This window comes from Dasypus novemcinctus, chromosome X, assembly GCF_030445035.2.
Source record: "Dasypus novemcinctus isolate mDasNov1 chromosome X, mDasNov1.1.hap2, whole genome shotgun sequence".
NCBI classification, from domain to species: domain Eukaryota; kingdom Metazoa; phylum Chordata; class Mammalia; order Cingulata; family Dasypodidae; genus Dasypus; species Dasypus novemcinctus.
Window position 1 is genome coordinate 77,893,064 of NC_080704.1, and position 25,704 is coordinate 77,918,767.

Below are 25,704 nucleotides of genomic sequence, written 5' to 3' on the forward strand. Positions count from 1 at the left end.
TGGGGCAGGAAATTGGGGGCTGAGCTCTCCCGTGGTCTAAGCTCCCTTGTCCCCACCCCTAGGGTCGGGGGTGCCCCCGAGACCAGGGAGATGGGGCTGAACCGGGATGGGGCGGGCGCCACTGCCTCTGTTCCTTTAAGGAACTGCTGTTTAGCATTCCTGCCGCTGCCGCTGCCGACTCTGCGCCCTGATTGGCTGGAATCAACTGAGAAGGGAGCCAGGGAGAGATGCTCTTGACTCCACTCAGATCCATCCTGGGGACCAGAGCAGAAGCGGTCCTCGCAGAACCCAGCCTCTGCTCCTGCTCCTGCTTCTTTTTCGCCGCTGGGCCTCGGCCCAGGAGCCACGACGGGCGACACGGAGCCGCCAGTGCTGGAGGGGGAGGCGTGGGTGCGGGGCAGCGTGGGGGCGGAGGCCCCGGGACGCCCGCCCGGCCCCAGGCCCCGCTCCGCCCGGGCGCCCCCACGGGTGCCCCCCCCTTCCTGGTCCGAGCAGTGTGAGTGTGCCCGGGAGCCCGGCGGCGGCGGCGGCGTGGAAACCGGCGTGGGCTGGGGGATCCGAGCCTCGGGGGGCAGTGCCATGCACAAGCACCAGCACTGCTGTAAGTGCCCCGAGTGCTACGAGGTGACCCGCCTGGCCGCTCTGCGGCGCCTCGAACCTCCCGGCTACGGGGACTGGCAGGTACCCGATCCCTACGGGCCAGGTGGGGGCAATGGGGCCGGCGCAGGTTATGGGGGCTACAGCTCGCAGACCCTGCCCTCGCAGGCGGGGGCTACCCCCACCCCCCGCACCAAGGCCAAGCTCATCCCCACCGGTCGGGATGTGGGGCCAGTTCCCCCCTAAGCCAGTCCCGGGCAAGAGCACCCCCAAACTCAACGGCAGCGGCCCCAGCTGGTGGCCAGAGTGCACCTGCACCAACCGGGACTGGTATGAGCAGGTATGGATCTGCGGGGGGGAGGGGGGAGGGAGGAAGGGCGGGGGGGGGGGAGAACCGGAGGAGCAACCCAGGAGGGCTGGAGAGTGGGAGCCTAGAGGCCTCGGTTGCAGCAGGGGGAGCTGGGGCTCCAAGCCCGTGGACTCTGAGCCCTAGCATCTCAGCTGGGCAAAGAGAGGCAGTTGGAAACGTGTGGTTCCTTGTGTCTGTCTGCTTGGCGGGGGGGTCTCCATTTGGAGAGGATTGGGAGGAGCAGTGTGTGTCAGGAGGTGGAGGGATGGCAGAGGGGCACATTCTCCTCATTTTCCTGTGTGTGGGGGATTGGGTTTGTCTCAATGTGGGGGGTTGGCAGTGTCTCTGTGTCTGGCAGGGGGCGGGAGGTTCTGCGGGGGCTGTGTGTGGTGTGTCTCAACAGGAGGGGAGGAGGGGGCACAGTGCTCTGCGTAGGGGAGGACATATGTGTGTGTATGTATGTTGGGATGTGTGGAGGAAGGCAACCAAGCTCCTGTGAAGCTATGTAGAGGAGCCCATGTGCCCTGCTTGCTGAGCTTCATTCCTCGATGCCCTGAATCCCTCTTGGTTACAGTCCCTTTGTGTGTGAATGTGCACATGGACATGTGGGGATGTCTCTCTGGATGTGGAGGTGTCTCTGTAGATAAGGCTGTGGGGATAGCTGTATTCGTCTATGTGGCTACATGTCTATGTGTGTGAGCATGTGGCTGCAAGTGTGTGCATGCATGTGGCTGTGTGTGTGTGTGTTTGTGTATGTGGTGTCCCTGGTGAGAAGTGCTTGACAGGCAAAGGAGGGGAGAGGGAGGAGGCAAGAGACGCGTCCCAAGCGAGGCTGAGAGGCTGCTGAGAAGGACGGACTCTTTTGTCCAAGCAGCCCTGAAGTATGTGTTTGTGTGTGTGTGTGTTGGGGGTGGGGGGCTGAAGCAAGCTACCTCCATCCAAAGCGGTCATGGTGCCTGGAGCCAAGCAAGGGGAATGGTGCAGGGACTGGCCCCAGTGAGGCAGGTCCCCCTTGAGTACCCCCAGATGTGGGAGAACTTGTCCCCCTAGCTCTGACCTGGCACAGCTCGGGAGCCCCCTGGGTGCTGAGCACAACTCGGCTTCCACTTCCAGCCTAAACTGCCGGTTTAGAAAATGGAAGGAGCATCTGTGGGAGAAGCAGCAAAATGGAGGCTGGGCAGGCAGAGCCACGTCCCTGGCATGCATGGCGGAGGGCCTGTCTGGTTATCCTGCTCTGCAGCCCCCCAGGCGGGGAGAGAGGAGGAGGAGGCTTTGCTGTCGAGGGCAGGTACTGACCGCCCCAAGCTGGTAACCGTTTTGGCTGCCCTCCGTCCTCCTTTGGGGATAGGATGTGCTTTCACTCACTTGCTTGCTGGGAAGCAAAGGTGGGGACTTCCTGGGGAGAGGAGAGGAGACCTGGCTTTCTGTCTGTCTGCACTTTCTGCTTTCTTTCTCCTTTGCCTTAGCCTCTTGCCCTCTCCAGTGAATCCCCCTTTCCCTCTTCCCTGGGGTCTTCCCCCTATAAATACCCTCTCAGGTTTACCCTGTTCAGCTGGTCGCAGGGTTGGGCCACTTGACCCAGGTGTCTTTGCCAGGGCTGATCCCTGAATGGTTCCTGGTTCTGGAAGCAGGGTCCCTGAAAGGGGGGAGGGGGACCAGAGGGAAGGGGAGTCTCTGGAGCCGTGCTCAGCTGGGCTTGTGGCATGGTTTGGCACATGTGGGCACACATTGTACAACAGATGCACACAAGAACCGGGGGTCCTTTGGCCTGTGTGTCTGTCCACATGGTACTTCGGGCAGCTGCACTGGTCACAGGGCTCTGAAGGGCCCTTGGTTCTTCCTCCTGGGACCAGGGGCCAGAATGGGGGTTGCAGCCAGAGGCCTCCAACCCACTCCCAGAGGTGCAGGGCACAAAGTCCTGGGACCAGGCCAGAGAGGGTAGAGGCATGACTAGCCAGCCCTCTCCCCCTCTCCTCCTCTCTGCCTCTCCAAGCCAAAGCTGCGTGGGGTGGAGGTGGGACAGGCGAGGAGGCAGAGCGGGGCATGCAGAGGAGACCTGCCCACTGTTTCCAGCTCTTCTGGAGGAGGAGGCAGGAGGCAGAAAATGTCCAATGCAGTCAGAGAAAGATGAGGGTGGGGGAGCTGGATACCTGGGGAGAGAGGCAAGAGGTCTGACTAGTCATGCCCCCCCTCCATGCTTGAGGATGGGAGCAGAAGGCAAGGAAGAAAGTGCTATTTATCTGTCCAGTGTCATGTTTTCACTTGACAAATGGCCGCGAGTCCTGTCTGGGAGGCCACCATTGTAGATTGTTCAGACCCACCCTGCCTTTCAAACCCCTTCCCTTGCCTCTCCTCCCATGGCTACTGCGTGTTGAAGGCCACAGGCTCTGCTGATAGTTGGCCCTTGGGTCCTCAGTTTCCCCCCACCATGCATGGGGGGGATCTTATCCACTCTGCTCCTGTCCTGCTCCTGGCTTTGCCTCTGGTTCCTGCCCAGATCCCTCCCTGGCCCTTTCCACTGGGAAACATGAAAGGTTCAGCATCTGAAGCTCCTTGGTAGAAAATGGGTTAGGACTTTGGCCTCTTCTGCCCAATTTGAGGAGTTGGGTTCCTGGGGACATAGAAAGAGGCATTCAGTAAGGGTTCCTGAGGTGTTTTGAAGGGGAAACTTTCCTCTCCCCCCACCCCAAGCTCTTCTGGGGGAAGGGGATGAGTGACCAAAACACTCATGGCCTTGGTAGCTTGCTTTAATCCAGAGAGCACCTGGAGATCCAGATTTCTAGACCCCTGCTCTGCTACTAGCTTCCAAAGTGCCTTTAGGCACATCCGGTGTCCTCTCTGGGTCTCAGTGTCACCATCTGTAACACGAGAGAGGGTTTGGACAAGATGGTGCCTGTTGTCCTTCCAGTTCCAAAGTGGGAGTCTATGGTCCCCAAGTCAGGGGGAACTAGGGTTCAGAAGGGGAAGGGGTCATCCCTGTCCAAGTCACCAGGTGCCCCCTATGGATGCCAGACACGGCATGGTTTATCAACCATGCTCAATCTCTGCCATCCCTCTCAGGGCAGCCCTGCACCACTAGGCCCTCACAGTGAACCCCAGCCTTTCAGGAAGTGTACCACTGGCTGGCTCAGTCTGAGACAACTGATCTGGGCTAAAGGAGTGGCTGGGTTTGGCCCAATGTGGCTGATAGCCAGGGGAGGGGGATGGCCCCCTCGGGGGTCAGGGTCTTCCCACCTGTGGCCAAGAAGTCCCCTGGGATGAACTCAGGCTCTACTGCTCTGTGGGGAATGGGCTGGGGTAGAAGGCAGGCTGACCAGGGGGCAGATGGCTGGGAGCACCCAGGGAACTGCCTGTGTCTTCCCCTAGGTGAATGGCAGCGATGGCATGTTCAAGTATGAGGAGATAGTACTTGAGCGGGTGAGTCTGCCAGTGGAAGGGGACAAGAGGGAATAGGAGGGTGCAAGCTGGGAGAGGGGAGGGTCCTGAACCTTGGTCTCAAGACTCATGGAAGGACCTGCTTTGGGAGGATGGGGGAACATCAGCCCTCAGAGTTTGCATAACTGCATCAATCAATCATCTGACTAACAAATATTAATTGACCTTGCTTGCTGAGGCCTGCGAATTGGGAGGGGATGGGGTCTGTCCTGGTCCCTTCTGAGGTCTGGAGAACATGCCTTGGGAGGTAGGGGGAGGTGGGGTGCCATGAACCCTCCTTTGTGCCTGCTGAGTGAACAGACGGTACCCCTCCACCTACTTCGGCAGGGCAACTCTGGCCTGGGCTTCAGTATCGCAGGTGGCATCGACAACCCCCATGTCCCCGATGACCCTGGAATCTTTATTACCAAGATCATTCCTGGTGGAGCGGCTGCCATGGATGGCAGGCTGGGGTGAGGTGGACTGGAAGCAGGGTGGGGGTGGCAGGGGGCAGGGCGGAGATGAAGGGAAGAGGGCTTGGCCTGGCAGGCTGGCCTGAGAGGGGGAAGAGGGGGAAGGGGAGGGGCTAGAAAGAGAAAATGGAGGAGGAGGGGCAGGAAGGGAATGTGGAGAAGGCAGGAGAGGGGGTAGAGGGGCTATGGCACAGTGTCGTGCCTCTCGGGTTTCCACCCCATCCCTGCAGGGTGAATGACTGCGTGCTGCGGGTGAATGAGGTGGATGTGTCAGAGGTGGTGCACAGCAGGGCTGTGGAGGCGCTGAAGGAGGCAGGCCCTGTGGTGCGGTTGGTGGTGAGAAGGCGACAGCCCCCACCCGAGACCATCATGGAGGTCAACCTGCTCAAAGGCCCCAAAGGTGCGGCCCTCTGCTCTGGCCAGAGCCCCTGGACCATGGGCCCTGGCTAGCCTGGTAGGAAGTGGAAGGGAACAACCTTACTGTTTGCCTGATTTCCACCTCCCCCCCATTCCAGCTTACAGCCTTGACCATGGGTCTCACCCTTACTGTCCTCAGGATCTCAGCCTAGTGTTTGGGACCCTTGGGAAAGGTCCTGGGGGGCTGGCGGAAAGGGGGCTGGATTTGGGATTACTTGCACACTCTGACCTCTCCTTGTGGTCCTTCCCACCCCCTGCTGGCTCCCACCCAGGCTTGGGTTTCAGCATTGCAGGGGGCATCGGCAACCAGCACATCCCAGGAGACAATAGCATCTACATCACCAAGATTATCGAGGGGGGTGCTGCCCAGAAGGATGGACGTCTGCAGATTGGGGACCGGCTGCTGGCGGTGAGATGGCCTTCACGGGAATGCTCAAGTAGTTGGGTGGGGAGGTGGAGCTCCAGCACCCTTTCACTCCACCTAAATCTCACCTAGGCATGGTGGGGAATAATTTCAAGAGCGTCATCTGAATTGTGTTTGCTCAGACACCAAAGTCCCAGTTATCTCCATGGCTGGGGCTCCCTCACCACCCTACCCCTACCCCTACCTCCTACCTCTGAGCTCTTCACCACATTATACTGGGACCTCTGTTAGAGCACTGTTGGATTTTCCTGAAAGGGCACCCCTCTGGGTTTCCTGAAGAGGCCCTCTCTTCTCCCAAGTGCCTTAAGGTTTCTCCTCTACTAGGTGAACAACACCAACCTGCAGGATGTGAGGCACGAGGAAGCTGTAGCTTCACTGAAGAACACCTCTGATATGGTTTATCTGAAGGTAGCCAAACCAGGCAACCTCCACCTCAATGACATGTACGCACCTCCAGACTACGCCAGCAGTACGTACACGTCCCCAGTCCTATCCCTGGCCTGAAGCTTCTGGGGCCCTTGGTCTTTGGTACAGAAGAAGTTCAGACCTCTTTTTAGAGAGAGCAGAGAACTAGTGCCCAGAGCAGAGAACTAGTGCCCAGCCCAACTCTGTCCCCTTGTAGCTGGGCGACCTTGGATAAGTCCCTTCTGCTGTCTTCAGTTTCCTCTTTAGCAAAAAGGAGCTAATGATATATGTCCTGCCTTCCTCATAGGACTGCTGCAAGGATCAAATGAGATCATGGACGAGAAAGCTCTTTGAAAACTGTATTAGGCTTTAGAGATGTGAGGGATTATTATTAGTCACACCTCTAGTCATGCTTTTCTTTGTAGACTGCCTTGACTTCATCTTTCTAAGGCTCACAGGAGTGAGCCCAGGATTCAGAAAGGGACTGTGGAGGAGGGACCATGGGGCGGGGGAAGGGGGGCAGTTGGAGCTGGGAGGAGAGGCCAGAGGAACTGACTTCCCTTGGTCTCTTTTGTACTTGAGGTGAGATGTGGCAGAAAGTCCTTGCGGGGGGGGGGGGGGGGTGTTGGGGGTAGAGCCCTGTCTGGAGTGGTCTCTGAACTTTTCTTTTCTTGTTTCCAGCTTTTACTGCCTTGGCTGACAACCACATAAGCCATAATTCCAGCCTGGGTTATCTCGGGGCAGTGGAGAGCAAGGTCAGCTACCCAGCTGCTCCTCAGGTTCCCCCAGCCCGCTACTCTCCAATCCCCAGGCACATGCTGGCGGAGGAGGAATTCACCAGGTATGACCTCCTGTGCAGAGATGGGTGAGTAGAGGAATAAGTTTCTGGCGGGCCATAGGCCACCTTTGTAGTGTGGCAAAGAGGCTAACTTCCTCTTGGCTCCCTGCTTTGGGGCCTGAGGCCCTCTCTCAGTCCTGGGGGCCCCAGGGAGGGTCAGAGATAGCTGCAGGGACAAGTTCTGCCATCAGGGGGAGTGTCAAGTGTGCGGCCCGGGATCCGAGGGTGGAGGAAAAGGGTGGGGTCGAGCTTTTGGGGGCCTAAGGAGCTGGGGGCTGCGGCGTTTTGCGCTCCGAGTTAGTTGCGGTCCTCTCGGCTTTTCCCACTCCAAATTCGAAAAGAAAGCCGCGCAGCCTGTGGGGTTGGCGGGACGCGGGGAGGCTAGCAGGCCTGGTGGCCTCGCAGGGACCGTCCCCGCCCCACTTCAGCGGCGGCAGCGGCAGCAGCGGCGGCGATTGCCGCCTAGGAACTGGTCGGGCCGGCTGGGATTCCCGGGACAGGTTTGCCGGGTGGGGCCTGGTAGGCTGCCGGGCTGGCTGCTGTGAAGCCGGAAGGGTAGGCGGATGGGGCAGAGCTGCAGGAGCTATGGAGAGGGCACGCAAGTTCTCAGGCTCCGGCTTGGCCCTGGGCTTGGGCTTGAGCTCGGCCTCGGCCTGGAGGAGGGCTTCGAAGAGGTGGGCCTGGCCCCTCCGCTCCCTGCGGCCTGGAGCGGATGCCAGGTAGGAGAGAAGGGGTGCCAAGGGTGAGCATCTGGGACTCGGGGTCTCAGGGAGGGAACCCCGCAACCGAGACTGGGAGTGAGAAAAGGACTGGTGGCTCCTCTGATGAAGGATGCTTCAAACAAGGGAAGGCCATGGGGCCAAGAGTGTGTGTTGGGAGTGAGATTGTCTGGATATCCAGGTGCAACTGTGTGCCAGGTCTGCTCTTACCTGATGGCTCGGCGGTGACCCTTTACAGAGGGATTCCTTAGCCATGTTTAGTTTTAGTTGCATTTTTCATGTGCTTACCCCCTCTCTTCAATTAGGCTTCTGAGCTCCCTTTGGCACCTGGAATTTATCTCTGTCTCCCATGTCACCTAGCAAGGGTACGCAGAGGTGGCTGGAGACTAAATATGTTGTTGGGGAAAGTAGAGGTCAGGTTTGGTGGGGGGAATTTTGAGACTACGGAGGAGCAGATGTAAGAATACAAATTTTGTAGATGGTGAGTGCTGTCAACCCCAGGGTGATTCCACTGCCCCTGATACCCCTTCTCGTGAGCCAGGTACCATTACACTGGTTGGCAGGATAGGAGAATCTGGGGAGGAAGAGGGCTAGTGAGTGGGCTCTGAGATTTGGTGTCTAGAGCCCAGGGTAGAGGTTGATTGACCACAGAGAGGGTAGACTTTCCATGGGAAGTTGACTCTAAGCTCTCAGGAAGAAGGGAGGGAAGAGGAACTGAAACTTGGCAGCTGGCAGGAGAGAACAGCCAAGCGGGTTTCAGGAGAGGAAGGGAGGGACAGGGCATGATGCACACAGGGGCCCAGGCCCTTACTCCCTACAGCAAGTATGGATCTTGTTCCAGGCCGGCCCTCACAGGGAAAACAGTTGGTATCTACCTTGTTCTGACCGCTCTCCTCCTTTCCCACCAGAGAGCCCCGCAAGATCATCCTCCACAAGGGTTCCACAGGCCTGGGCTTCAACATTGTAGGAGGAGAGGATGGAGAAGGCATTTTTGTCTCCTTCATCCTGGCAGGAGGCCCAGCTGACCTGAGTGGGGAGCTGCGCAGGGGAGACCGGATCTTATCGGTGAGGAGACAAAAGAGGTGGGAGGATGAGAGCTGTGCTAGTCTAAAAGGGAAGAGAGGAGAGCTTGACTTTCTCCAAGGAATGATTCTCAAGATGGGAGAAGGGCTCTGAGCTGGGAAAACTTATATTCTCTTTCTAGATATCCTTGGTGAGGGACAGGAACCAAGACCAGACTCATCCTTGAGGAGGAAATGAATGGCTCTTGGTTCTTAAACCCGATTAGCCTTTGAGCCACACATAGATAATTATTACATCAGAGATGTTGTATCCTTTAGGTCTCTTCTTAGGGGGCTAGGATGGGATATTGGCAAAGGCATCTGAATAGGCTTTAGGGATGGGCTACCCATCTCCTTTTCCTGACTGTTAGGACAGGAGACCCCTTTTTTGCTTTGGAGGTGGCTCATGGCTCCTCTCTGTGTACAGGTGAATGGAGTGAACCTGAGGAATGCAACTCATGAGCAGGCTGCAGCTGCTCTGAAACGGGCTGGCCAGTCAGTCACTATTGTGGCCCAGTACAGACCTGAAGGTAGGAGAAGGGAAGGTGGGAAGAGATGCTTTGTGAAGTTTGGACTTATACTAAGGGTTGGCTTTTTTGCCATGATAGGTAATGAAACCACTTGACCAAGTCCCTTCTACCCCCTTCCTTTTTCCTTTTCATTCTCGGCAGGGGTTGGTTTGGTTAGTTTGGGAGCATCCATCCGGTGGTGTTCAGAGTCTGCTAATCAGGAACTGCAGTGCAGCAGAAGGCCGGCAGTGGGCAGCAGCCTCGGGGAGGAAGCCCAGAGATTGGGGAGACTGGAAAAGGGAAGGGAAGGTGAAGGGCCCAAAGGGGAAGGCAGGGAACCAACCGGGTGCCCTGGAACAAGAGGAGGGTAGGGAAAAGAGACCCGACCTAAGAGATCCAGGGACCAACCGCGAGGAAACCGCCCCCCCCCCCCCGCGCCATATCCTCCTCTCCTCAGGGTGACCGTGAAAGACCCCGAAACGCTCTGGGAAAGCCTTTGGAGTTGGGGATGGGGGGATCGACCCCACTCCCCTGCGGGGGCCATCTTAGTATTCTCGGTGAGCTGTACCCAGGCCTGGGGACGAATGGGCGGGGCCGTTTATGCAATACAGGCTTCGGATTGGCTGGGGCCAGCCAAGGCCCAGGTGCCGAGGTGAGCTGCTGGAAGGCACGCCCTGGCCAGCTGGCCGGCGGGGTGCGCATTGGCTGGCCGGGCGCTGCCTCCAGCCGCACGCCCCGCCCCCTGACCCAGGAGGCGGGTGGCAGGCGCCCCTCCTTTCTCCCTCGTGCGCCTCAGGCGTCTCCTCCTCCCCCTTCTCTTCCCTCCCCCTCCCTCCTCCCTCCTCCCGCGCGCCCCGCTTTGTGTCCATGGTCTCCCGCGCGGGACAGAGGGGCCTCCTGGAGCTTGAGCTTTCTCAGGACTAGACCTGGACTCCGACCCGACTCCAGGTGAGGTGAGGCGGACGGAGGGTCAAGCCCCCCCCTACAGTCCCCCCCCTCGCCTCTCCACGGTTGTGTTCTTGGCTCTTCTCTTCAACACTGCACTCCCAACTCTGCTGTTCCCGCATCTCCCCACCCACCGCCAAATCCCTTCGCAGCACGCTCCCAGCCCGCGCGGCGCGCAGCCTGCCTTCGCGCCCCTCCCCGGAGGCCCCGAGGAGCGCTGCGCGGGGCGGAGGGCCCGGGTCTTCCACGGTTGGGCCCTGCCTGGCCTCCAGCCTTTGGCCATCTCCTCGGCCCACCCGCGAAGTGAGCCCCCTTCTCGCTCCCAAGGTCCTGCCTTCAGCCGCCTTCTTGCTCGCAGCCGCGCCCCCCGAGGCTCGCGACCCCAGTCCCCAGAGGCATTTTTGAACTCTTCCCCTCCCCCCTCCCCGCGTTTCTCTGCCAAACCTGGTTACCTCTGGGAACACCCGAGATGGGGTTTGGTGCCCTCGTTGCCTCCCCCTTTTGTTCGCCCGGGTTTTCAACCCTGTTCCCAACTTCCTTTGTCCCCGAGGGCTCCAGCGCCAGGACCCCTGGAACTAGGTACTTAGGCCTTGCAGGGTCGCTTCCTAGGATGGAGGAAGGGGCCTCTGTCCCGGCAGGTGTTCTGGAGCCACAATAAGACGTGGAGAGGCGGAGAGCTACTTTGCCAGGCAGTAAGGGCTCAAAAGCGCCTACCTTTGGGCTTTCCTCCCGCGCTTGAGGGGAAAGAAAGAAGAGAGGGACTCCGCCACGAGGCTTTTTGGATGGGGGACGGCGGTGTGGGTAGGTATGTGAGAGGAAGGTTTGTTGGGTGTGCGGGAATGGGAAAAAGTGCCAGTGGGCACTTTGAGTCATTTCCCTCCAGGTTTGGTGGTCAGCTTCATGACAAGGAACACACTTTGGGGTTATTGTTCGGATGATTTATGTCTGTGATGTTTGCTTCTCAGTATAGAGCCAAACGTCTGATTTTTATTAGGAACCATTATTTATCCATTTCATGCCCACAACTTAGAAAACGTCGGGTTCTGCAAAGGAAATGGTTTCTCTTGCATATTAGTGTGTGTATGTGTGTGTGTGTGTGTGTGTGTGTAGGAGAAATGGATGTGTTTCTTTCGGTTTTGCTCTCTGATGTTGGGCAGGTAGAAACAATACTGTGGATTTAGAGTGTCTGGTGGTAGTATGTTGGAAATTTGTGACTAGAGATTTTGGTCATTTTTTGGAGGGAATGCAACCGGTTGACAAGAAAAGTTGCAGGTTTCCAGGGTAAGGGGATTCCTGCAGTGTTTAGTGCTCCCTGAGTATATTCCCAGAGAGTCTATAATGTATGTTGAGGTGCTGTCATTATGTTAAATCTTTTTACCACTTGCTCCATGAGGCTTTTCTTCTCTTAGAATTCACTTGAACCACTGGGGCTCTGCCGCCCCAGTCTTCTTTCTTTCTTAGGTTTGGTAAATCCAACAGTGCCCCAACATACAAAATCTTTTGTTTTTCGTTTCCCTTTGAAAATGGACCCCTGGAGGCTGGTCCAGAGGGATGCTCAAGCATTCCAGGTTAGGCTCTGGCTTTTCTTTGATAAAGTGCTAATTTTTAAAAATAAGGACTTCATGGTGATCCTTTTTAAAATATATTAAATACTGTTCTTTGGAGGATTGCATAATCCAAATATATGTCCATTGGCTAAAATGATAGAGATTTTGCTTATTATTGGCCAAGGGTGTGTTCATTATTTGGATTTTTTTTCACTTAGAGCCAAAGAATGTGAGAACTGGAAAGGATCACTTAGTCCAACCCCTCATTATGCAGACTGGAACAGTGACAAGGGAGCAAGGACCTGACTTGTCTAAGGTTGTAAAGGGAAAGTTTCTGGAGAGGGTCAGTAACCATCTGAATGCCGAGGTCCACCAGTTGGAAACAAAGCTGTGCTTGTGAAAACCGGAGAGACCTGAGATATAGAATGGAAGAGCAACCGGAAAAGGACTGAAGAAATAACAAAAGAGAGACTAGGGAAAGAGCATGAGAGAAAAATGTATGTGGGAGGATTAGTGATCTCCTCAGTGGTGACTGAGGCACCATTGCCAAACCAGTGTAGCCCTTAGATATTATTTTGCATGGGAGCTTAAAAAATAACTTTGACTAATTAGAGCCATCAGAGTAATAACAACTTTTTCTCCTTTTTTTAAAGGGCTTTATTGAGATTTAATTCATATACCGCACAGTTCATCCATTAAAGTGTACAGTTCAGTGGCTTTTAATATAGTCACAGAATGGTGCATCCATCACCTCAATCAATATAAAAACGTTTTCCTTACCCTTCTCCGCCTTTTAATACATAAACTGAAGCGGAGGGCTACCAGCTTTGGAAAGGTAGATAAGTTTAGGACCGTTGCTTTCTAACATACCTCCCCTGGGCATACCTCCAAGTTGCTGGATGGCAACTTGGTGGGAATACTCAAGCCTAGAGCATTCCATATATCTGGTTTGCTTAAGGTGAGTTCAACCCATGATGAAGTATAGAAACCATATCTTTCTATTTCACCTTTATATTGTATCTAGGATGGGTACTTAACAATTATTTTTTACAGTGAAGCTTTGGAAAGTGTTAAAATAGAAATACAAGTGCTAAATGATGAGAAACCACAGTGAGAGATGCTGTTTAATAGTTTCACTCCTGATTGCTCCAAACCATTGTGGACACAACAATTCTACCTATTAGCTAAAAATAGCCTGATGTTATTGGGCATGTATAATCCTGTTTAAAATTCAAATCGAAATTTTAAAACAACTGGCTCTTGGCAAAGGCTCATTTCCAGTCTGTTCTAAAATGAAAAAAATTTTTTTTCTGTGACTTATGGAATTGCTCCATCTAGGGAAGTATGGACTTCATATTATAACATTTTTATTTGTGAACATCTACTTTTTTTCTCCCTACTTACTTTATATCAGCCTCTGTTTATAAAATGAGCTAGTTTTTTTCTGGAACAACCTTTTGTTTTCACAGTAAAACCTGATCCAGAAATCAGGAGGTGAGCCAGAAATTGTTCACTAAAGTAGCCAAATTGGGAGCTGATCGTTTGTGCCTGGTCTTTTCAATTGGAATGTAAATCCAGATAGGCTTGGGGGACAGGGAGTGGGAGAGAATGAGAGTTTTCTAAAACTTATTTTAAGGCGCTGACAAAGCGCTTTCGCTATGGAAACACCTTCAGGTAGGGCCTGGAAGAGTTAGGCATCATCAGTGTTTATAAAAACTTGAAAGCATAAAAGAAGAATGTTTCCTATAACATTTAAGTGAGCTTCTCCATGTCCTCCTGTTTGAGAGTGCAGGGTATAAACATAGCTGCTTCCTTATCATCATGATCTCTGGAGATTACAGAGGTGAAATTATACCAAGGTAAAGAATTAAAGCCCTGAAATTTCTGTTCCCCTCCTAAAAGAAGGCTAAGGTAAGGAAGGAAGAAAATGAGTTTCTCTGTGCTGCGAATGATTTGAAGGGAATTACTATTGTATTCATCTTGGTGACTCCAGCACCTAGTACAGAGCTTGACACATTTTGTTGAGTTGAATTATTGAGTATCTGTACATTCCAGGTGCTTTTGTAAGCATTAAATTTCAGGATAGCTCTGGGCTAGGTGATATTATAGATGTTATCCCCATTTTACAGATGAGGAAAGTGAGGATTAGAGAGGTTGATTGACTTGCTCAAGTTCACACAGCCAGTAAGGGTCAGAGTCAAAGTCTGAATTTTCAGATTTCCTGAGAACTTCAGGTTCAGGGCTTCTGCCACTGTGCCACAACTGCTCTCCTTCCATAGCAGAGATACCGTGAGCTCCCTTTCCTTATACAGACACAGTTGGAGACAGCAAGAAATACCTCTCTGAGACTTTACAGGTGCCAGAAGCTGTTAACAAATGGAGTAAAAGCAACTCCAAATCACAGCTTTTTTGTCCCGACTACCACAAACCCCTGCTCCAAAGGAGGAAGTAAACTGGGGATAGAAGGGCTGCTGGAAGCCTGAGGGATACCCCCTCTACCCCCTCTCTTGGAGGAGAAAAGTAGATTTAGGAAGACTGCTAGGGAATATTGGAGAGGGAACCCCAGGAGGAGCCAAAAGATGGGAGTTGGTTTGCTTGACTTGATAGCAAATGTGTGAAGGCTTAAGTGTATTAATACAGTAAGTAGGGATTTCTCATTTCTTCAAGTGAAATGGAGTTTTGTCATTAATTTTTTCAACAACTTTATTGAGACATAATTCACTTATACAGTTCACTCATTTGAAGTGTTAGATTTGGTCAGTGTTAGATTGTTCATGGAGCTGTAAAGCCACAATCAATTTTAGAACAATTTTGTCACCCTAAAAAGAAACCCTGTACTCTTTAGCCATCACTACCCAATTTCTCCATTCCTTTCAGCCTAGGCAACCACTAATCCACTAATCTGTCTCTATGGACATTTCATATAAATGGAATCATATAACATGACCTTTTGTGTCTGGCTTCTTTCACTTAGCATAATGCTTTCGAGGTTCATCCATTTTGTGGCATGTATCAGGACTTCATTCTTTTTTAAGGGGGAATAATTTTCAATTGTATGGATAGACCACATTTTCTTTATCCATTCACACATAGAAGGACATGTGGGTTTCCACATGTCCACATATTTTGGCTATTGTGAATGTTACTTTGAACATTGGTATACAAGTTTTTGTGTAGACATCTGTTTTCAGTTCTCTTGCGTATACACTGAGGGGTGGAATTTCTGGGCCATATAACTCTTACGTTTAACCTTTGGAAGAATGGCCAGATTGTGTGTCAAAGGAGCTGCACCATTTTACATTCCCACCAGCAGTGTGTGAGGTTTCCAATTTTCCCACATCCTTAACACCTTGTTAATATCTATCTTTTTGAGTCTAGCCATCCTAGTGGGTGTGGAGTGGTATCTCATTGTAGTCTAGGTTTGCATTTCTCTAATGGCTAATAACATGGAGCATCTTTTCATGTGCTCATTTTTTTGTGTTTGCAATTTTTTTAAACAACTTAAGCTCTGTTTAATACTGCACTGTTGGAAATACATGTTCTTGCCTCATCAAAGAACAGTTTCCTTTGATAGCAAACACAAGGGATAAAATGCTTAATTTAAAAGAAAAGCAATTTCCAAAAACATATTAGCAATAATTTGACAGATGGAGGTCTAAGCAAAGAAAGATGCTGCACACAGAAGCTGTCTTGGAGCAGGGGTCTCTGATATGTGTCTCCTCTCCTTTCTTGAGGGAAGCAGCTCAGAGCTCTGACCTGTATCCAAAAAATGTGATCTGGTTGGCTAAATAAAAATTCAGGGAAACAAAAGTATTGTGAACTTAGAAATAAACAGATAAATACACACAGATCTTCCCACTGACATGTGAGGAATATGTTAATTGGACCTTTTTCTGAGGAATCTCTTTTTTTTTCTTTTTCTTTTTCTTCCTCTGAATAGTTGGGGAAATGGCATTGGGGAGTAACACATTGATGGAGTTTTAGACCCATCAAGGACAAAGCTATTACTTTTTCTGGTACCTATAACATTTCACCAGAGAGAAAAAAAATTACAGTCAGACACAGACTATCCAGTAGCCCACTGGGAAAGTTCACTAGGATGAGATGGGAAGAGAGCAAATGGCCTTTGACTTGCCATTCATTTTTGCTTTGCTCATTCTCGATTCCCGATTTGCTTCTCACTCTGTTTACAAACTGACTGGTGACCAAAGCAAGCTAACCCTGTTATTTTTCAGGTGATGAGAAGGGACCAGGAGCCAACTACCTTTCACTATGATGTGTGTGCTGGAGGGGTTTCAAGCTTGGGGTTGATCAGTTCAGCCAGGAATGCTGACCTGCTCAAAATGATAAGTCTCAATTAAAAACAAAACAATAACAGCAGCTTTATTGAGATATAATTCACATACTGTGAACTCCACCTATTTAAAGTGTATAATTCAGTGGTTTTTAGAATGTTCAAAGTTGTACAGCCATCACCAAAATCAATTTTAAAACATATTCGTCACCCCAAAAAGAAACCCTAAATCCATTAGAAGTCAATCTTCACCCCCTCGTCACTCCCATCATCCCTAAGCAACCGCTAATTCTACTTTCTGTTTATAAAATTTGCCTATTCTGGCCAGTTCAGATAAATGGAATCACACAATATGTTGTCTTTTGCGACTGGCTTATTTTACTTAGGATAACGTTTTCAAGGTTCATCCACATCGTAGCATGAACAGGCCCTTCTGTTTTATTTCCAAATAATATTCCATTGTATAGATATTATACTACTCTTCGTTTATCTATTCAAACATTGAAGGACACTTTGTTTATCATGAATCATGCTGCTGTGTACATTCATGTACAAGTTTTTTTGTGTGAATGTATGTTTTCAGTTCTTTCGGGGATATACCTAGGAGAGGAATTGCTGGATTATAAATTAACCCAATGTTTAACATTTTGAGGAACTGCTAGACTTTTCTCCAAAACAGGTGCACCCTTTAGGCCCACCCTTTTTTATAAACTTAGAATAGAAACAAAATTTAAGCTTTCTTTGTAGTTTTGTCCCCTGGAGCTGAATTTCATATTAAGATGTGTGTGTTGCTTGGCTTTTTTGTATTCCATGTAGCCCAAGGACATTGTATTTGGGTTTGGCAAAGCGTTTGGAAACTAGGCTAGGCAGGTGCTTTTTTTGTCCTTGTTAGATAGTTTGGGGCAAAACCCTAGGAGCTCTGGTGTCTAAAACATCGTTTCTCTGGATGGGGTAGATTGATAGAATAAAATATAGTAATAAGGATAAATTAATTCTTATTATAGCTTTTTAGGATTTCTTTTAAATTTAACATGTTACTTGCTGAAATCTTGACCCTAATATTTACTCTGGTGCTTTGTTTAAAGCTTTAGTCTTCTATTCTACCATGAGGGTAATTGTTTTAATAGAAAAGTAGGATAAGTAGAACAATTTGGGCCCACCATTGCCAATGACATAAAAATACTGATTTATCTCTCTTTATGTGGAGAAAAGACACACACACACACATATATATAAGCTAACTCTTATGGGAATCATCTTGGAGGAAGAGCCAGGGCCCTGGGTTCTAGTTTGGTCACTTCAGGTAGCTGAAGGATTTTATACCAGTCAACTTCTTTGGGCCTCAATTTTCTGATCAAATGAGGAACTTGCAAAAATGATAATTAAAATTCAAAATATGATAAAGTGAAAATAAAAATAAATACCCTACCTATGTTTTCTTCTAGTTATTTATTTATTTAATGTTTACATTTTTGCATTTAAGGCTTAACCTGCCTGGAGTTTAATTATGATGAAAGGTAGGGTCCTACTTTGATTTTTTTTCCTCCAAATATTTAATGAATTAACTCAGAACTATATAAATTAAAGAAATTTTGTATTTTGAAATAGTTTTAAATTTACAGGACATTTGCAAAAATAATACAAACCCAATATAGAGAACTCCAACATGCCCTCCCCCACATATCCAAATCCATCAACTTTTAACATTTTGCTACATTTGCCATATTGTTCTCTCTCTCTCATCTCCCTGCTTTGAAGTGCCACTTTATGAATAAAACTGTTTTACACACAAAAAACATTTGAATTTGGGGTTTCTTATCCTGTAATCTGTCTATTCCTGCATCGGATCACACTGTTAATTATTGTAGCATTGTAAAACATTTTAATCTTGTAGTGCAAGGGCCCTACTTCCTTACCTACTCCCAATCCCCACCCTGGTTCTTGAAGGGCCAACCTGTAATATTTTACTCTGGGATTATCAATTACTGAAAAATGACCACAATTGTGAAGAAAGTAAATAATTACTTAGGAAAAAACAAAAGATTGTGGATTGTTTGTGTTTCCATCACTATGTTGCAATATCTCTGTTAAATGGAAAAAGATTGTTGTAAACAAGAGCACTGGCCACCTTGAGAGCAGGAAAAGGTGTAATTCTGTCTTTGTTCTTAGGTTTTCTGGACTAGGTGTTTCAACTTGGGGCAAATCTTGCATATACTTTGGCTTATTAGTTAAAGGAGCCAAAGGTTTTTTGTTACTCCTGCATTTGAATATTATGAAATTCCCCTGAAATAGCAACAAGGTCCTATTATATGAAGCTTTTGCCCTGATATACTTGGGGTGAACCAGAATAGGTGAGAAAGACTAATGGCAAGGTCTTGGGAATGCTTTTTTAAAGCTTAATGTGTAGTCAAGGCATTTTTCATTGTTCTAATTTCAGACCGGGTGCCTGAATGTAATGAAACCTTTATATGGGATAGTAGTTCTTCCTCCATTTTCACTAAGGTCTTTGGAGGACAAACATACACTGTCAATGGGGATAAAGATATTTTATGGAGTGCTGATCTGGCATGTCTTGTTTTATGTTCTACTTCCAGTATCCTTCAGGATGCTTTCCAGAAGTCTGACTTTGTGTATGTGTGGCTGAGGAAGCACACTTGTGACAGTGCAGGGAACAGAACAATGTCACTCAGGTTTCTCTTCTGGGTTAGTCAAAGTTCTGAGCCCTTAATTCTAAAAGTAGAACAGAAATTATTTTCTCCCAAGCACTATTTGCCCATACTGAGGCCTGTTTGCCACTTTACTGCCCTCTCACATAGCCTTAAGAGATTCTTTTTGCAATTTATGTCCATTGATTTGGCATTTTTGACCTAAAGAGATTAGTGTTATTTGCAAATGTGATGCTCTCCCTCTTCTAGACTGTATAAAAAAATTAAATTAGACCAAATCAGATGGCCTCACTGATTTGGCCATAAAATCAAATTAGAAGGGACCTTGAAAACTGTCTAGTTTTAGAGGTCTTGGGTTCTTTAAAATAGTGGGCCCCATAATTAGAAACTAACCCAAGTAATAGGCTTCATAATTATTTTATAGAGACAAGTTTGACAGTCTTAGAAATGTTGTGATATTCAGAATTTATATATACTTTTCTCCATGATAACAAGTATCTTTTTTTTTTAAAAAAAAAAGACTTATTTATTTATCCCCCCCCCCACTCCATTGTCTGCTCTCTGTGTCCCTTTACTGTGTGTTCTGAATCTGCTTTGTATTCTTATCAGGCAGCTCCAGGAACCGATCCTGGGACCTTCTGGAGTGGGAGAGAGGCTACCACTCTCCTGCATCACCTCAGCTCCCTGGTTTGCTAAGTCTCTTATTGCCTCTCCTCTGTTTTTATTTAATTTTTTTAAGATTTATTTTATTTATCCCCCCTCCTTGCTGCTTGCTTGCTGTCTGCTCTCTGTGTCCATTCACTGCACATGTTCTTCTGTGTCTGCTTGTCTTCCTTTGTTGCGTCATCTTGCTGCACCAGCTCTCTGCGGGCACGGGCCGGCCGTCAGCTCTCTGTGGGGGCGCAGGCTATTAGTTCTCTACAGGTGTGGGCTGTCAGCTCTCTGTGGGCGCAGGCCAGCTTACTTTCACAAGGTGGCCTGGAAAGCGAACCCAGGGCCTCCCATATGGTAGACAGGAGCCCAGTTGGTTGAGCCACATCCACTTCCCTCTGTTTCTTTTTGTTGCATTATCTTGCTGCATCAGCTCTCCGCATTGACTGGCACTCCTGTGTGGGGCGGCACTTCTGCACGGGGGGCACTCCTGTGCGGGGTGGCACCCCGTGTAGGCCGGCACTCCTTGTGGGCTGGCACTTCATGTGGGCCAGCTCACCACATGGGCCAGCTTGCCTTCACCAGGAGGTCCTGGGCATCAGACCTAGGACCTCATATATGATAGATGGTAGCCCAATTGCTTGAGCCACATCTGCTTTCCACAGTTATCTTCTTGATCGACTTTGAGCTCAGGTCATTTTTATTGAAAATATGAGCCACAGTGTTATGACAGATAATTGTAATTCAGACATATCCTGAGGGTTTGCACTCCAAAAGCACCATAGAAACCTGAAACGTAATTCACACTCATCAAATTCTATGACTGTCTTCTGAGGTTGTAACTTCATTTCCCACTATAGTTAATTTTTCACAATTGGTGGATCTTTTGAGCTCAGGGCAGTTTAGCAATGGTAAACGAGGGCTGCGTGAGTCTGAGATTTGGACACCTGCACTTCCATAAGAACAAACGAGCATTTTGGCAGTAGCTGACTTATTTCCAGTTTATGGCCAATGAAAATAGGAGCTGTTACTGAGCTGTGGCTTCCCAACTCGGTACTTGTGTGAGGACTCAAGATCAGCAAGTTACATTTCTCTTTATTTTTATTTGCATCTTCTCATTGTTCCTACCTGTCACAGTCTCTGTGCCTCAGGTCTGTCATCCAGTGATCTCCCCAGTTTGTTGTCATTTTCAAATTTGTTAGGTATGGATTTTATCTTATTTTGTAATTCTTCCCTTTTATATCTTCACTGAAATCATGTATAGTCTCTACTGCATCGGAATAAGTGCCCTTTGTTGCTACCCTTTGTTTCCTGTCTCTACAGCATTTTCCTATCCATATTCAATAGGACCAAATAAACCTTCTATAGCTTGAGAAACTGACCACCTTTCAGCTTTTCCAAATTAATGACAGATGTCATTTTTTACTCTCAGAAGAAAATCTTTCTGTCACTAAAAAGGTATATGGATTTCAGAGGAAAGTCTTAGAGGAAAATATATTCGGAGGCTTGGGTGTGTGTCCAGTTCATACTAGTGAATATTGCAATTTCAGTCTCCCGATGCTTTATTAGGTTACTAGTTATATCTTGAAACCTCTGACATGTCAGCATTTTGCAGAAGTGGTTTGTGGTTTTGTTGGTCAATTTTTAGTGCTTTGGGGGTGGGTAGAAGGAGAAAGGTTGTATTATTTTTATTACATTTGTTCCTGAGGACCCAGTATTTGAGAATTACATGGTCCAGGCTCAGTGCATTCAGTAAAAGTTTGAATCAAAAAGGGTGTGCATCTCCATGCCTATACTTGGACAAGGAAACAGAAACAACATAAGGAGCTTATAGTTTAGTAAAGGAAGTGACATCACCACAAATTCTGGACACTAGGGGGAGAGGTAGTATTGGAGTGAGGGTGTCTGGAAAATATGTTAGATGAAAAATGGTTGAAGGAAGTAACAATATTTAGCCTGGAGAAGAGATAACTTATTTTGAGGACATGATGGCCATTCTTGATTATTGCCAAACTGTCCCACCTTTTCCTGGTCTCCTAGGTAACAAACTCAAAAGTTGTTTTTGATCTCTCCCATCCTATATCCCAACAGATACAAATTTTGTCTTTTCTAGCTACAACATATCTCTTGATTCTTGTCCTTTTTTTTCTTTTCTCATTGTCCCCATACTATGTCAGGCCTTTGGAGTTATTGACTGTACGGGCACTGTACTGGTCTCTCTTATCTCTCCTGCTGTCCTCCATTTTACTTAACACTCCCAGAATAAACTTCCCTCAAACCTAGTTTTAAATGTATCACTTTTCTATTTAAACACTTAACAGTGGTTCCCATAGCCTAGGAAGAAAAGTCCTATCTCAAGCTCTTATAATCGGCCCTAACCATCCATTACATCCTCTTCCTCTCTTTACAGTCTCCCTTGTCCTCATTCTATTCAACAGTCTTGGAACCAGCAACAGGCTTTCCCAGCTCTTCTACCTTCTCTAAACAGTTCCTTCATACTCCTATGAAGAAGAGAATCCAATTTGTTTTATGCCGTCTTAGGACCAGCTGGCAGAAGAGATGGACCACAACCCAAGAACTTTCTCTTGAATTGTGTTGTCTAATAATTAAGAATTAGAGCTCTTTCCAGTGTTGGACATGTTTGAGGAGATGCAAGAGCACTAGCTGCCTTGGATGCTGTCAAAGTAGGGGTGACTTATATTAGGGGCTGTAGAGGATATGCAAAAGAAATAGAAATCATGGTCCTCTGTTGTCAAGAAATTTAAATCTGGGAGACGGATGTGGCTCAGGCAGTTGGGCTTCCGTTTACCATATAGGAGGTTCAGAGTTTGATGCCCAGGACCTCCCGGTGAAGGCAAGCTGGCCTACATGGTGAGCTGGCCCATGCGGGAGTAACGCTCTGTGCAGGAGTGCTGCCCCATGCAGGAATGCCAGCTGACATGGAGAGCTGGCGCAGCAAGATGATACAACAAGAGACACAGAGGAGAGACAATAAGAGATGTATTAGAACAGGGAGCTGAGGTGGTGCAAGAGAATGATTGCCTCTGTCCAACTCTGGAAGGTCCCAGGATTGGTTCCCAGAGCTGCCTAATGAGAATACAAGAAGACCAGAAGAACACACAGCGAATGGACACAGAGAGCAGACAATGGGGGGAGGGAGATAAAGAAATAAATCAATCTTTTAAAAAAAAGGAAATTTAAATCTAGGGGGAGTGAGTGTAGCTCAGTGGTTGAGCACCTGCTTCCCCTGTGTGAGGTTCAATCCCTGGTACCTCTTAGAAATTTTTAAATCTAGATGTGAGAAACCACACAGTCTCTGCAACAATAGCCAGAGATAAACACAACATGTGTGCTCATACACACACACACACACACGATCATGCTGTTCCTTTACTTAAAAACCTGTCAGGAGCTTCTTCCCATTATCCCCATTATCCTTAGGAAAAAGGCAAAAATCCTTATCATAGTCCATAAGGCTATGATCTGACCCCTGCATGCCTCCCTAGTCTCATCTCTTGCTATACTATGCCGGTACTTCCCTGTGCTCCAGACATTTTATACCTTCACGTAAGCTGTTCTGACCCCCTCCACTTTTCCCCTGGCTGACTCTTTATCCTTAAGGGCTCAGCTTAAACGTCATTTCCTCAGAGAAACTTTTATCAACAGCCACCCCAGTAGGTTAGGTCGTCCTTCTGAGCTTTTTCTTCATAGCAATGATCCCAGTTGTAATTAAAATAGTTATTTGTTACAGGATTGTAATTTCTAGGGACTGTTTTGATACCATTTTATCCCTAGCAGCTAGCACAGTGCTTGCCACCCAATGGACATTCAATACATATTTGAATAAATAAAATGAGACTTCTGGGAGGGGACGAGAAAAGTGGCAAGGGACATAAAGGATGTTCAGGTCAGGCAGTGGAGAAGATTTTAGGAGAAGGCTATAATGGGGTAGGAATGGACAAGTTGTGTTCAAGGATTACAGGCAGGTTAGCTGAAAAGAGAATCTGTAATGGGTGATGGATTGGGAGTGACAGGAGGATGGCTGTAACAATCCTTGAAAGTGTAATTGAGATATTAAAGCAAAATTATTTAGTTACTGTTGAGTTATTATAGATACTTAGGGCGGGTTACAACTTGAAGGGTTTTTTTTCTTTAAGAACAGTTGTATGTTTACAGGAAAATCATGCAGAAAGTACAGGGTTCCCATATTTTCCCTTACATATGCACTGTTTTCCCCATTAATGTTTTGCATTAAAAATGTGCTACTTTTATTACAATCAATGGAACAATAGTATTATACCATTAACTTTAGCCCACTGCTTACATTAGGGTTCACTCTGTTGTACAGTTCCGTTTTTCTTGTGTGTGCTAACTTATATACAACCTAGAATTTCCCTTTTTTAAAAAAAATCTCTTTTCAAATATACTATTCAGTGGTGTAAATTACATTCACAAAGTTGTGCCTCTGTCATCACCATCCATTGCTAAAATTTTTCATCACCCCAAACAGAATCTCCATACCAATTAAACACTAACTCTTCATTTTCCTTCCCCACCTGGCCCCAGATAACGTATATTCCAGTTCCTGACTTTATGAATTTGCATATTCTGCTTATTTCATATAAGTGAGCTCATACAGTATTTTTCCTTTTGTGACTGACTTATTTCACTCATCACAATGTCTTCAAGGTTCATCTATGTTCTCGCATTTAACAGGACTTCATTCCTTTTTAATGGCTGAATAATACCCCATTGTATATACTTACCACATTTCATTTATCCATTCATAAATATCCATTTATTCATTCATGAAGCACTTGGGTTGCTTCCACCTTTGGCAGTTGTGATATTTGGCATGCAAATATCTTCCTGCTTCCATTTCTTTACAGTATTACCTAGAAGTGGGATTGCTGGGTCATAAGTTCTTTCTTTTTTCTTTTTAATTAATTTATCTCCCCTTCCCCGCCCCTCCCCCCAGTTGTCTGTTCTCTGTGTCTATTTGCTGAGTCTTCTTTGTCCGCTTCTGTTGTGGTTAGCGGTCTTCTTCTTTGTCTGCTTCTGTTGTGGTTAGCGGCACGGGAATCTGTGTTTCTTTTTGTTGCGTCATCTTGTGTCAGCTCTCCGTTGTGCGGCACCATTCTTGGGCAGGCTGCACTGTCTTTCGCGCGGGGCGGCTCTCCTTATGGGGCGCAATCCTTGCGCGTGGGGCTCCCCTATGCGGGGACACCCCTGTGTGGCAGGACACTTCTTGCGCACATCAGCACTGCGCGTGGGCCAGCTCCACACTGGTGAAGGAGGCCCAGGGTTTGAACCGTGGACCTCCATGTGGTAGACGGAAGCCCTAACCACTGGGCCGGGTCCGCAGCCTATACTTAACTTTCTGAGGAATTGCCAAACTGTTTTCCACAGTGGCTGCACCATTTTAGATTCCAGTCAACAATGTAGGAGTGTTCCTATTTCTCCACATCCTCTCCAACCCTTCTAATTTTTCTTTTAATTAAAAAAAAAATAGTAGCTATTCTAGTAGCCAAATGGGGTGAAATAGTATCTCTGGTTTTGTTTTTGCATTTTCCTGATGGCTAAGGGTGTTGAATATCCTTTCATCATGTATTTATTGGCCGTTTGTATATCTTTTTTTTTTAATTTAATATTTTTTTCTTTTTTTGTCTTTATTTTTTTAATGTTACATTAAAAAAAATGAGGTCCCCATATATCCCCTACCCCCCTCACCTCACTCCTCCCCCCATAACAACAACCTCCTCCATCATCATGAGACATTCATTGCACTTGGTGTATATCTTCTTCAAGTTGAAGTTTTAGGAAAGCTTTTCAAATGAGAATCTAAACTGGATTAGAATTTGGAAAGCCTGGGGGCAGAAGACTAGTTAGGACAACATAGCCCACCGTGTGGATCTAAATAAGACAAATGATAGTGGGGCTAGAGATAACACAGATAAGAGAAAATTCAGAGGCAAAATCCACCAAAAGGAAGTGAAAGGAAAAGTTAGGAAGAAAGAGGTGGATTGAGGAGGCATTTAGGCCAAAACATCAGCAAAATCTGATGAAACACTGGTTGTGAGCTGGGGAAAGGGGGTGTGCCTTTTACAGTAACAGGAAGATTTGGCTTTTAAGTATAGGCATAGGCAAAGTGGTCAGGTCTAGAGGTAGGTGGAGGGTCACAGAAGAGGTTAGAAGGAGTGAGTGAACAAACAGCCAAAGGGAAAGAGGGTAGAGAAAGAAGATCTGTGGGCTAAAGGATTAAGTCTTAAGAACCAAGAACTCTAACCACCAGGAGAACACTCTTTTCTATTATTATGTGGAGGGACATTTTAGCTCCCCTTTGTCTTCGTCCATTTGAGATTAAAATCTTGGCTTTACTTTTGCATAACCAAAAG

At 48.0% G+C, this 25,704-nt stretch overlaps 1 protein-coding gene across 1 annotated transcript in view; it reads left to right on the plus strand.

The window, feature by feature from the left end:
- The first annotated feature begins 255 nt into the window (after nt 1-255).
- Nucleotides 256-25,704, plus strand: part of DLG3 (discs large MAGUK scaffold protein 3) — a 53,327-nt gene continuing 27,878 nt past the window's right edge. Inside the window, 10 exon segments of the mRNA XM_058292271.1 lie at nt 256-834; nt 836-937; nt 4,313-4,363; nt 4,709-4,833; nt 5,064-5,233; nt 5,523-5,659; nt 5,999-6,143; nt 6,761-6,920; nt 8,545-8,701; nt 9,125-9,227. Coding sequence (XP_058148254.1) covers nt 580-834; nt 836-937; nt 4,313-4,363; nt 4,709-4,833; nt 5,064-5,233; nt 5,523-5,659; nt 5,999-6,143; nt 6,761-6,920; nt 8,545-8,701; nt 9,125-9,227 — 1,405 coding nt within the window. The 5' untranslated portion in view covers nt 256-579.